General features: G+C 55.0%; 4 protein-coding genes across 4 annotated transcripts; 2 read left to right on the plus strand and 2 right to left on the minus strand.

The window, feature by feature from the left end:
- Positions 1-1,803: 1,803 nt before the first annotated feature.
- Positions 1,804-3,103, plus strand: V2A60_009275 (uncharacterized protein; the record flags this gene model as incomplete). Its single annotated transcript, XM_083260542.1, has 2 exons — positions 1,804-1,984; positions 2,073-3,103. The coding sequence occupies 2 exons, from the start codon at positions 1,804-1,806 to the stop codon at positions 3,101-3,103; spliced, it is 1,212 nt and encodes a 403-aa protein (XP_083116668.1).
- Positions 3,104-3,815: 712 nt separating this feature from the next.
- V2A60_009276 (Metallo-dependent phosphatase-like protein) lies at positions 3,816-5,051 on the plus strand (the record flags this gene model as incomplete). The annotated part of the gene is made up of 1 exon (XM_083260543.1): positions 3,816-5,051. The coding sequence occupies one exon, from the start codon at positions 3,816-3,818 to the stop codon at positions 5,049-5,051; it is 1,236 nt and encodes a 411-aa protein (XP_083116669.1).
- A 147-nt stretch (positions 5,052-5,198) lies between these two features.
- Positions 5,199-6,944, minus strand: V2A60_009277 (S53 family peptidase; the record flags this gene model as incomplete). The annotated part of the gene is made up of 1 exon (XM_083260544.1): positions 5,199-6,944. One exon carries the CDS (start codon positions 6,942-6,944, stop codon positions 5,199-5,201), a length of 1,746 nt encoding a protein of 581 aa, XP_083116670.1.
- Positions 6,945-8,775: 1,831 nt separating this feature from the next.
- On the minus strand, positions 8,776-9,603 carry V2A60_009278 (uncharacterized protein; the record flags this gene model as incomplete). The annotated part of the gene is made up of 1 exon (XM_083260545.1): positions 8,776-9,603. The coding sequence occupies one exon, from the start codon at positions 9,601-9,603 to the stop codon at positions 8,776-8,778; it is 828 nt and encodes a 275-aa protein (XP_083116671.1).
- Positions 9,604-12,236: the final 2,633 nt, after the last annotated feature.

Consider the following 12,236-nt stretch of genomic DNA (forward strand, 5'->3'; position numbering starts at 1 on the left):
CAGACTGTTCAAGTTCGGGACCTGCACAACAGTTATGCTCGAGCTTTCCCCGTCTTCCCGACTCCTGCACACACACTGCCGAGAGCACAAACGGCCGCGTCAAGTGGTTAGGGATCATCGTTATCATCCAAGCAGGGTCTGAGAAACACTTCTGCCAACCCAACTTTGTGGGATGGAGGGGGGGCCCAGAATCTCGATGATAGGGCGAGGTCGGATCCGATCCGAGCCCCGTCGGCAAGTACAGGATCGCACAACGTTCAGCGTGCGCCATCTCCCATGAGAAATATCATATTTTTGCTGCCCGACAAAAAGAAAAAAAAGGGTCTAGCCGGCAGGGACATGTTTCGATGAGTGTTGAAAAATTGGACATGTACGTGGCGAGAATTGTTGCCCGCGGACGAGGATTATTAGCTTTGGCGTATGATTCTCCAACAACGCCTCCTCCCGCCCACCTCCTGCATTTAAGGCTGGGTAAGCCAGCTTCCATTGCCTTTAAACCCCATGATGGTTGCGAGCATGCATGCGGCTCGTTCTAGGCCACGTCCCGGCGGCGGCGGCGGCAGCCTTGGGGGGGGGGGGGAGGCGACTTCAGGTGGCAGGGCACAACAGCAAGGCCGGAGCGAAAAGCGCCACGGGACCGGGCAGTCTCGTTGCAAGTATTGCCACGTCCATCTTTGGTCACACGAACAACTTGGCATTTTCAATAGTGAGCTGTCCCGTACGTCTACACTGTGTGTGTTTGGCTACGCCTGATCAGTGCCTTCGGCTGACCCGTCTAGGCAACCCAGTTACGTACGGCCTCTGTCTATCCCTCATCACCACCGCCTCCGACCAATGTTGCTCCCCGTTATATACAATATTAGAGGACCAACAAAACATGTACGGCCATAGCCGAGTGACCAATCTGGATCCCGTCTGATCTCCGATCGATAACCACTCGAGCGCCTGAATAGTAGCTGGGTCGGTGACGACCAGCGAACTCCGGGTGCTGTACGTATTCTTTTTAATTATGTTTTGTTTTTTTCGCAAGTCTTCTTCTCTCCAAGAGCGATGTACGCTTCATCTTTTGCTTCCTGCATGCCAGCCCTCTCCTGCAATAAACATGGGAGATATGGGGTGGGAGGGCACAATCACCCGTACAGCAGCTGCGGCTGTATCGTACTTGTGCCCAACGTTTTTTTCTGAGTTGGGCGAGAAGCGCTCACATTTCTCGTCCAATGGCGAGCATAACCCAGATGTATGGGCCCGTGGCGTCTTGTTACTGACCTGATTATTTTTGACTTGCAGATACGCCGCATGCCTGCATGTCTCGGATGCCTTTCAACTTATTTATCGGCTTTCAGGCGCAAAGTCTTCTGGGTACAAGGAACAATTCGCTCGCGCGTCGTTGAGCGGCGCCGCTCAGGTACATGGGACCTGCCATTCTACTCGGCACGATTACTAGGGAGCTATGCAGCAGGACTATGGGCTGATACTGTGCGTCGCTACGTTCCAAGAGGCAGTAGAACGGATAGCCTCATGCTGGGTGTAAGTCCACAGTGCAGCGCGAAACTCAAGAAACAAGCAACGCCAGGCGGCAACCACTCGACTATAAATGGTGTTGATGTACCTTCAATGAGAGCAATAGACTGGCTCAGTTTTCCCAATTGCGGTCTCTGTTGCCATTCGCTTCTCCTCCATAAAAGCTCGTATGACGACCAGTTCAGGACCAAGGCAAGTCATTACGATCTGCTATGGATAGCTATCCGTTCTTGTTTTCTAATACGCATGCTAGTCATCATCCAAGCGGAATCCCAAGGAAACATGCCGGCCAACTCGGAATACACGGAACTCTTCACCTCCCTCAAGGATCTTCTGGGGAAAGATGACAGCAAGAACATCATCGTCATCGCCGTGGGCAGCGTCCCGTGCGTCCAAGAACTGGAGCGCTGCTCCGACGAGCTCTTCAAGGAGTCTTGGCACAGAAAGCTTCGTTTCTGGAGAGGTATGTTTCCTTCCGATATGAATTGCGCCAGCCTCGCCCTTGTCAATTTGGCCTCGAATAATGACCGTGTTTTATTGTATTTTCAAAGGTCGTCCCCGGACTTCTGTGTACTTTTGCACGCCCCGCGAGCTGCCCGACGCGCTCCTCGATGCCGAGGCTCTCTGCGAGGAGCGCGCGCGGCGCCGCGAGCGGAGCGTTGCCATCATCGCCAGCCGCGCCGTCAGCGAGCTCGACTTGCACGTCGGCGACCAAGTGCGCTCACTAGCCGTGCTCGGCGCCAAGCCACGGCAGCACCAGCATCAGCACCAGCACCAGCTCCAGCATCGCACTCCTTCTTCTTCCTCCTCCTCGTCCTCCTCCTTCCACTCCCTCCCCTCGTCGCGGAGCCAACTGACGCTCCGCGAGTCGTCCAGCTTCTGCGACGTCCCCATCGCCGAGTGGCGCCGCCGTCAGCCCTCCGGGTACAGTCTCCTGACCGGCCCGGGCGTGCTGGTGCAGTCGTCGCTCGCCGACCACCCGCACCACCAGAATCGCTCTAATGATGAAGAAGAGCTCGACGAGGACGCGCGCGGGGCGATCCGGTACCACCTCGAGACGATGGAGGCTCAGGCGCGCCGTGGCAGGCGCGGCGGCGGCGGCGGCCGCGGCCGCGGCGGCAGCAGCAGCAGCAGCAGCCCACGTCGCTGGAAGAGCTCGGCGGCCGCGATCCTGGGCGTGCTGACGGGCGCGGGCGTAGGCATGGCGGCGGCGGACAGCAGCGGCTTCTCGTTCCGCGACGGGACGGCCGGCCGTCTCGCGCGAGGAGGCCTCAGCATGAAGGAGACGCTCGAGGCGGCGGGATGGGGCCTGGGCGCGGGAGCGGCCGCCTCGCTGCTCGTCTACGTGATACCCTGGGAGGCCTTCTTCGCGCACCTCCGCGACATGCTGTCCGGCTTCTGGGCGTGGGTGTGCGACCTGTTCTCGCGGCTCCAGGACGCCGTACGGTCATTTCGCCAGAGGGCCGCGGAGGAGAGGCGTCGCGGGAGGCGGAGAGTCGGTGGTGGTGGCGGTGGTGGCGGCGGCGGTGGTCCGGCGCGCACCGCGAGCTCACGCCGTGAAGGCCACTATTCGTATTCATAAAAGCTACCCCATTCGCATTGAGATGTGAGGCGCTGCCCTCCTTTGTGGGCATTGTTCTCTCAAAAGACGGACGAGTGAGCTGAACTTTGGTACAAGTTCTCGAATACCTCTCCACAGTCCCGCCACAAGAGTAATTGGAAACATGTAGAGCGGGAATTGTATGTAAAGACTGTTACCAGCTTGGGGGCCATAAAATGAGGTTGTGAATGCACAACTTGTTTTTCTGTCAATTTTCGAATTTTCTTGCAAGTCAATAATGAGGCTGAATGGCATGGAATTCACGACAGAATCTAAGATAAGAGATAGGGACTGTTGATCCTGTGCAAGCAGGCATGATGGAGGCTCCTTCCCCTGAACGGGATTAGTTAGTAGGTAAAGTACTAAAAGTACAAAAATAGATCAATAAGCTGCGCTATTCACAAGGTTCAGAGCATTTGGCTGAAGGTTTTTAGCCCCATAGATGGCTCTTGCTATAAAGCCGTAGTTGGAGCTTCAGAGCTCGCGTACATCGTGGTCACTTATTTTTCCTTTTTCAAGACAAAAGCCAAACAAGCCACCGACTACTTAGTTGTCACATGGTGGTGAATATGAAAATTCTTCCATACGCCAATTCTTCCCTCATTCCTCGCCACGCATCAGACCTTGAGTACAAAGCACAAAGCCCGTCAACTTTATCGATTGCTCAGACTGGGCTTCTGTCTCCTCAAAAGTCATGTCTTCAGAAAAGGATATAATGGCAGCAAACGTCAAAACATCCATAATCATCTTATCCGACACTCACGGCATGGCACTCGATGGAAAAATTCCCAATCAGGTCGCTGACGTCTGCATCCACGCGGGTGACTTGACCGAAGAGTCAAAATTGGAAGAGTTCCGCTCAGCCGTGACGCTGCTTCGCGGCATCAACGCACCGCTGAAGCTTGTCATTGCCGGAAACCACGACTTTACACTCGATACGGCGAGTTTCCAAAGCAAGATCCAACAGATCAAGCCGCCACTGGAGCCGGATCTGGTCAAGAAGTTTTACGGGGACTACGAAGAGGCCAGACAACTTCTTGTCGACGCCAAGGAGCACGGGATACACCTGCTAAACGAAGGAACGCACGACTTTGTGCTTCATAACGGCGCCAGACTACGTGTCTACGCCAGCCCTTATACGCCTTCGCTTGGAGGTGATTGGGGATTCCAATACCACCCCGGCCAGGACCATGACTTCGCCATCCAAGACGGGACCAACATCGTGGTCACCCACGGGCCGCCGAGAGGCGTCCTGGACCGCACCCACACCCGAGACCGTGCCGGGTGTCCGGACCTCTTCGCGGCCGTCGCCAGAGCGAAGCCGCAGATTCACTGTTTCGGCCACATCCACGAGGGCTGGGGCGCTAAGCTCGTAGCCTGGCGACGGAAGCTGAGCGAGAACCCGTCCTTTCTCGCCGACATTGATAACTCCGAATCCGTCCTCGTTGAGCAGCTCAGCACGCTCCACGAGTCGCATTTCGATACGCCCCAAGACGCAGCATCCAAAAATGAGAAGCTTGAGAAGCACACGGCGCAAAAGTACTGCAGTGCAAGCTATCCGGAGAGCGACGTTGGCAGCAAGACGTTGTTTGTCAACGCATCCGTCAAAGGCGACTCCGAGACGGATCTCCATCTGCCTTGGATTGTCCATGTCATGCTGCCGCGCGAGTCCGATACCGTGACGAGGGCGGATGGTAGCATGGGCCAACATGCCACGGACAGGACCCGGGTCGCCAACGCGATTTCCTGCAGCGATTCGGGGCCGGACACGGAAGCCATGACTGCGACGCAGGCTGGCGAGAAGTGCCTCGAGGCGGATCATACTGGCATGGACACGCAGTGCAAGCTACGGAAACAGACTGGGAGGAAGCGCGCTTTGGAGGTGGAGCAGACTGCGCTGCAGAAGCGACGGATTTGCGATGCTAAGTGACTCTTTACGCGGGGGCCGTGTCTGGTCTAGAGCACAGGCAATCTACTGATAGGGCTAGAAGCTTTTGGACAAATGCTCTTGACATAAGATATATGTGCCATCATTGTTTGTACAAACTATACACTAAGATTTACGATCAGCCAACACTCAAAGCCTGGCGAGAGCTTGGCGCAGAGCTCCAAAATCGAGGGAGCCCAGGCCAGTCGCCGCGTCCCAGCCCTCGGTCGCAGGGAAGCCCGTCTCGCCACAGCCCTTGCTGCTTCCGCCGACGGCGTCGCGGAGCGCAGCGCGGACCTCCGTGTTGCCGTAGAGCGCCGGGTTGACGAACCCCAGCGTGCCCTTGCCCAGCGTCCGGCGATGGTCGTTGACCAGGGACAGCAGCGAGGCCCAGGCGGGCGTCGACGCCGACGTGCCGTAGGCGAGCAGGCTCCGGTTCCCGACCACGATGTCCCAGTTGACGCCTACCATGGCGACGTCGGGGATGCCGCGCCCGCCCTCGGCGAACTTGCCGCGGTAGGAGGCGGGCAGGCGGCCGACGTAGCCGGCCGTGTCCTGCTTCTGGTAGTCGGGCGCCGCCCAGTACTCGGAGAAGCCGCCGCCGGTGGCGCCGTCCTGCGGGAAGACGGCGGCGACCTCCTGGCGCTGATCCCCGCCAAACTGCGTCGAGCCGACGGCGGTGACGTACGGGCACGAGGCGGGGAACGTGGGGACGTAGCCGTCCGGGCACGAGCTTTGATGGCTGAGCCCGGACACGCCAAAGTCGCCGGAGCAGAAGAGCACGGTGATGCCGCGCGCGCCCGCCTTGGCGAACTCGCCGCATATGCGGTCCTTGTAGCTGCCGGGGAAGTCGGGCTCGCTGCCGAGGTACGAGCTGGAGACGACGGCCGGCGGGTCGGAGGCGGCGTTCAGCCACTGGCCGAAGCTGACGAGCTGGTCGCCAAAGTACCGGTTGGGCTGGTCCTGGTTGTTGGGCCCGACCATGAGGTACGTGACGGGCGACGGGTAGCCGACGGACAGCGCAATCTGCGTGTCGAGGTTGCCTTCCAGCGTCGCGTTGCGCTCGTTGTTGGGGTTCGCGTCGTCGTCGTCGCCCACCGTCACGTCGGCAAAGTCGCTGCCGCGACCCCTGGGGAAGTACCGCTGGAGAAAGGCGGCGGCGTCGTCGTGGCTGGCGGAAAAGTCGAGGAAGCCCGTCACCGCCAGGCTCTGCGTGCCCCGGCCCGCGTAGTCGACGTTGTAGTAGTCGCTGATGCACTCCGCCGTCACGCCGTCGGGGCAGGCGCTGCCTGCAGCGCCCGCCGACACGGGTGCCTGCGCGACGGCGCCTTCCTTGGGGCCAAAGTCGGCGTGGAACACGGTGGTGGGCTGGATGGTGTCGATGTGGTCGTGAAGCAACCGGGGCACCGAGTACTCGAGCGCGCGGGCCGTGACCTGGTCGTCGTCCTCGCCGCGGAACAGGCTGTACCGGGTCTGCAGCAGCGACTCGGCCTTGCGGACGGGGACGTCAAAGGAGATCCAGTCGGGCGATGGCTGTCGGACCGCGTCGCCCGTGATGCCGTGGGCCGCCAGCCACAGCTTCACCAGGCTGGTGGTGGTGGCCGAGGGAGCAGTGTACTGCTCGACTTCCTCCTTGGACAACCACTTGCCATAGTTGGGGCTGCTGGGGCTGGAGATGTCCAGCAGCTTCTTCTCGAGGCCCTTGATGTCCTTTTGCTTGAGGCCAATGTGCATCTTCAGCACGGCTTCGGCGGGAGCAGCCCCGTGGGCCACCCAGCCAGAGGCGGGAGCGGTCAATTTCTCAAACAGGAACAGCGGTCCGAGCTCCTGTAGAGGGGAGGCATCGCCAAAGGCTAGAAGAGCGGCCAAGATCGCTGCTGACTTGAAGGTTACCATTGTGAACGGAGTGATGTCTATTACAATAGATGGCGCGGAATCCGGGCCCTGCCAGCATAGTGGCCTCGCTCCGGGGAATTCATCTTACTTATTCAATCTTCGAGAGGTTGGGTTCAATAAGCATTTTGTCGATTCTAGTAATCATTTCCTCATCATTCAGCACTTGGCCGCGCGCGCGGCCAAGCGTGAAGATAACTAGTTAGTGTTCATCACTCGGCCCCTGATATGAGACCTTCCCAATCGGGATGGGTTTTCATCACGGGGACCCTGGGCCTAGTTCCGTCCTGAACAGAGTTTACCGAGCAGGTAATTACCGAGGGGTATCGGCAAGGGGACAGGGCTGACATGGAGAAATGACTCGGCACAACATCTCCACCAACAGTTCTCTTGAAATATGTACCTGGTTGCAAATCAGCATGCACGCGCCATCCTGGATACCCTGCGATCTCACTTTATCCAGAATGACTGCAACCCCAAGTAGCGAAAGTCGCTGCTGGCAAGGGACGCTACTGCACCCATATCCGAGTCAGCATGTGGCAGCGGTGTGAGGCCGACGCGACGATTAAGCAGTAGAGGTACTGTGTTGTATAGTATAGAACCCTCTTCAACAAATCTCGTCGCACGCTTTACAAAGTCTCGAATATACTGTGTTCTCGGGGATAGGCTCTGCCCTTTCCCCACTGTTTCGTACCTGAGTATATCAGGTCTAATAAAGCTAGGAACAAGGGCCAAATGATCAACATGCACTTGTTATTAGTGCCAATCTAGCCAGATGCATGTATCGAGGTAGATGCCCCAGTAATAGTGATCTAACCTACCTCTATAATCCCTATTTAACACATGACGGGGTACTACGTATACATAAACACCCATTCCTCTTACTAGACCTCCCTTTATAGTAGCTTAGAGATAATAAATATATTATGTTATATTATTCTATAAAATTCAACTTCCCAAGAGCTACGGAGCGAATCTATGCAAGCGCAGCAGCCAGCGACATCGCAAAGGCTTACTGCATCCAAGACATAGACGGGTACCAAATTCAGGCACCACGCGGAATACCTCAGGGGACTATAGGACAGGGAGACTAGAGACGCCGAGCCCTCATCAGGAACTGCCCGACCACGTCCTGCTGCTCCGGTCCACGAGAGCCGTGGGCACTCTACGTCGGACTCGGTCTCCTCTAGCCGAGTCCAGGCCCGGACTCAGGCGCGCGCGCGAGTAGTCCTCTAGTTACGAGACGGAGTACGTTAAATTTGTATGGGCTTAAATAGGTGGCGGGGAGAAATGTCGATTGGCAGATAATTTATTGGATTTAGTGGCCATGGTCGCGTGTATGAAATGGTAAGCAGCGAGCCACCGACTTTGGATATAGCACAGGACACAAGAAACACAGTCGCGGACGGATATGGACCAAGTGGGCTATTGGCCAATTCTATGGATTACATGACGGGACCAACGCCTGGAGTAACGAAGATTCACTGAAGTTGCTGTGTCAGTTGCTGTTGTTGTTGTTGTTGTTGTTGTTTTTTCAATCCTGGTTTACGAGCTCTGTAGCCAGTTGTATATGCCAGTCACCCTCATATGTCACGCATACGTTTGTGGAATCCGGTCATCAACAGGTAGTTTGACTCTCCGACTGATCAAGAATTCTACTTGGTCTAGTGTGACGCGCGATCGCCTTTGCATCTGACAGCAAAGGCGCCAGATCACAAGCCTTGGGTGTGGTGAACGGAGCCCGGAGTCGTCGGTGAAGCTGTAAGCCCTCGACAGGATTGGCCGAATTATCGATTCAATTTCCGCCACCATACCGCGTCCATTTGCCCACTTATTAGCACTCGCCACGTTCAGGTGTGTGGTAAGAGCCAGCGTTGTCAAGTCCATAGTCGCTGAGTCTAGTGCAGCGGACGTTTTGGGTGATGGTCTTGCACTCGCTGTCACCACAGCCCGAGGCATCAGATCTGGCGAGAACTCGGTTGTTGGAACCGACTTGCGAGTACATGGACTTGTAGCCGTCGCCGTTGATGCAGCCGTGGTCACTCCACTTGAAGTTGGTCTCGGAGCAGTCGACGCAGAACTCATCCCTGCACAGGGTGAAGTAGGCGATGCCAGGGTCCTTGCGCGGAGCCAGCGCGATGCCGCGCCCCTGCTTGCCGAGACCGTCTCCGGCCTCGTAGATGTTGCTCGCCAGCTCTTGGCTGTTGAGCACAACCTCCATGTTCCTGCCGCTGGTGTGGTTGGCCTTGGAGGCGGCGGGGGTCGCCTCGAGCTGCGCAAGGGCCGCCTTCGTCTGGCAGTTGTCATAGTTGCAGGACCCGCCGACAAGTCTGAGCGAAGCAGACTGTCCGATAAAGTGACAGTTGCCGTCAGGAATGGTAATCAAGCATCCCTTCTGGTCCGTGGGGACATTGGTGCAGTCAAACTGGCAGTTGCATCCTGGTTCGGGGGACTTGACAATCGAAAAGCACCCATTCGCGTCAGATCCATGCATCTTAAAGTACTGACGGTCGCCGACAGAGAAACAGTTATCATCCTTGGCGTTAAAGCTGACATCGGTCTTGTCCTGCGTGCACTTGTCATCGCTGTAGAAGTCTACCCAGACATTTCCGACAGCAGGCTTGACTGCAGCCAACAGAGCAATGGCGACGTTGTATTTCATGTTGATAAAGCTTTCAAGTAGTTTTGTATACGGAAGTTGTAGAGAAGAAGCCGAAAGTATCGTTGTCGTTGTCTTGATTAGTCCTCCCAAATCACAGGATATCTCCTCCCCTTTATATACCTCGAGTCAATCGTGATTGCAGTCTACTATTCGTGTCAGAGCTTCCATGCGCGCCACCTATCTCCCGTTTGAGAATCGCATTGCCCTCAATTTGCTGACAGCCTGTATGCACGTAATCACGACATGATGTCTTTACAATGCTAGAGTTGAACTTCGCCTAAAAGCAACACGCTGGAAGTCTTGCGGTGTTGCACGAGTATATCAAAATACATCTAGGCCACGTGGGTTCAGTAGTTACCGGCGCGACCTCAATGAGACTCATATTAGGCTGATCAGTTGGATTTACCCCATCAGCGCCACGTACTCCCACGTTAGGAAACCGCCGTCGATTCGCTGATGGCCGATCTCGATTTAAGAGCATAATATGACGCGTTGATATAGCCGAGCGCTGAACTTTATACTTCAAAATCGTCTAGCCGCTACACCCATGTTATATCCAGGCCAAACAGGTCCCAAGCCTTGTGGTGGCAATCACTCTTCGAATAGCCGGATTTTTGGCTGCATTTCTGTTAAGCGCCACGTATCTCCATTTTAGGAAACCACTATCGATTTCTCCATTAGCCATCTCGGCTAAAAAGCGTGCTATAACGCGTTGACAAAGCGTAGCGCTGAACTCTATATCGTGGTGGCAATCGCTAGTTACCCGATTGGCCGAATGTTTGGCTGCATTTCTGTTGGGCGCCACGTATCGCCATTTCAGGAAATCGGTCTTGATGTAGATCTCAGCTGGGTCTCCGCTTACATCGTGATGAGGCTTTGGTAGGTACAGCCTTGACTTTGCAATGGTAGATTGGATATACTCATAGAGCTGCCAACTAGCAACCACACGATGCGCAGCGCAAACTTGCACGTGAAGGCGCTGGAGGCTGGCAGAGCTGAATTGCTTGAGACGGACGCCGGTAGTAGCTTACCAATGAGGAGATTGGAACGTAGCGAATTATCATAATTCACCGGTTTTCCTAGAGATTATGTAAATTCTGCATCCAGTCACCCGGTACCCTCCTGGAACATTCAGTGACTTCAGTAACCCTGACAATTGCTATGTGGACATGGCAGATAAAACAAGTTTTGTCGTCTGTGATAGACGTGCAATGATTTCTATTCTCTTTGTCTCGTTACTCTATTATCGTACGTGTTCTATATTTCCATTATAATGGACGGGAAACTTACCACCTACTAGGAAAATCGTATGTTAACTGTGACGGTATGAGGCACGAGCTAGGTGGATTGTAAACCAGACGAATTGACTATAGAAAAGTGATGCATTATGAAAGAGTTTGATATTATATAAATTTCCTTTTCATAGTCTTCATCACGGCTAGGACATAGTCTACTCGATTTGGAGCGCGTATTCTTGTCAGGACTGTTCTTATGCATATCCCTAAGCTGAATATAAATACGTTTTAGTATAAAGTCCTTATTAAATAAAGTCCAATCTCTATAATAATGTATCTACCCAGCAGTAACACTATAATGGTAACGCGGTCGTAATTGGCCGCTTTTCCAGAACCAATAGTAGCGACCTCACCTAGCTATTCCAGGAAATAACCATGGACTCTGCCGGACTATTGAATGCATCCTTCAGCCACTACCTCCTCCAGGACGCTAATATGCGCCTATACAACTGGAAGCTTGCAACTCGTACTTATGAAGCCTGCCTTGCACACGAACTGCGGGTGGTAGCATTGGAAGCAAACGTCGAATTCTGGCATGCGTTGATTCGCCCTTGCAGCCTCAATCTTCTCCTTGGTCCAGCCATCTCGAAATCCGCACGCACCAGGCGTATAGTCTGACTCACGTCCCCTGGGAGGGCAGTATACGTACTAATAAGCCCGCTGTGCTGCTACCCGTTCCTTGTTCTGTCACAGAATCTCCGCTTCCCCCGTGTATACCATCTACTTTCTCAGGCCAAACACTCTTCGGGGTGGACTGGGTGCCAGGATCGCCGAGCGGCGGCAGTACCAACACTTGCTTTGCTCTTCGGCGCAGCATAACCAGTCGGCGCTCTTGTCCAGGTACTGACTCAAGACACCGCGGACGCAGAATATCTTCTTCAGGATCAGTTAGACAGCATACGTATCATCGTCGCCGTCAGTGCTGACGCTAAACTGCTACTCCCAGTCATGCTCGGCCAGGGTCTCGGAGATGGCCCGCTCGCCGTCTCTCCCTGCTCGCCCAGATCCTTGGCAAAGAATCGCAGTTCCTCGTTTTCAGCCGTTCGGGTACCTAGTGGTCCAGAAAGATAGAAAATAGCAAACTAGTTGGCCACGTGAACATGGAAGTAGTTCCGACATAGTCACCAGCGTTAGTATTCACCAGCCACGCAGACTACCAATCGGAAACTGAGCATGTTGAATTTTTGTGACAGTGATTCCATCGCAGAAAGTATCAAACTAGCTTGATTTTCCCTCGAGATGGATTTCAAGACGATTTTCGAAGTGCCCATTTCAATCTCTCGGTTTACAATGCGATGGCCTCGGAGAGACTGGGGAAGCGAGGGGAGGGGCTGCATT

Source organism: Cordyceps javanica, chromosome 6, assembly GCF_051103115.1.
Source record: "Cordyceps javanica chromosome 6, complete sequence".
NCBI lineage: Eukaryota > Fungi > Ascomycota > Sordariomycetes > Hypocreales > Cordycipitaceae > Cordyceps > Cordyceps javanica.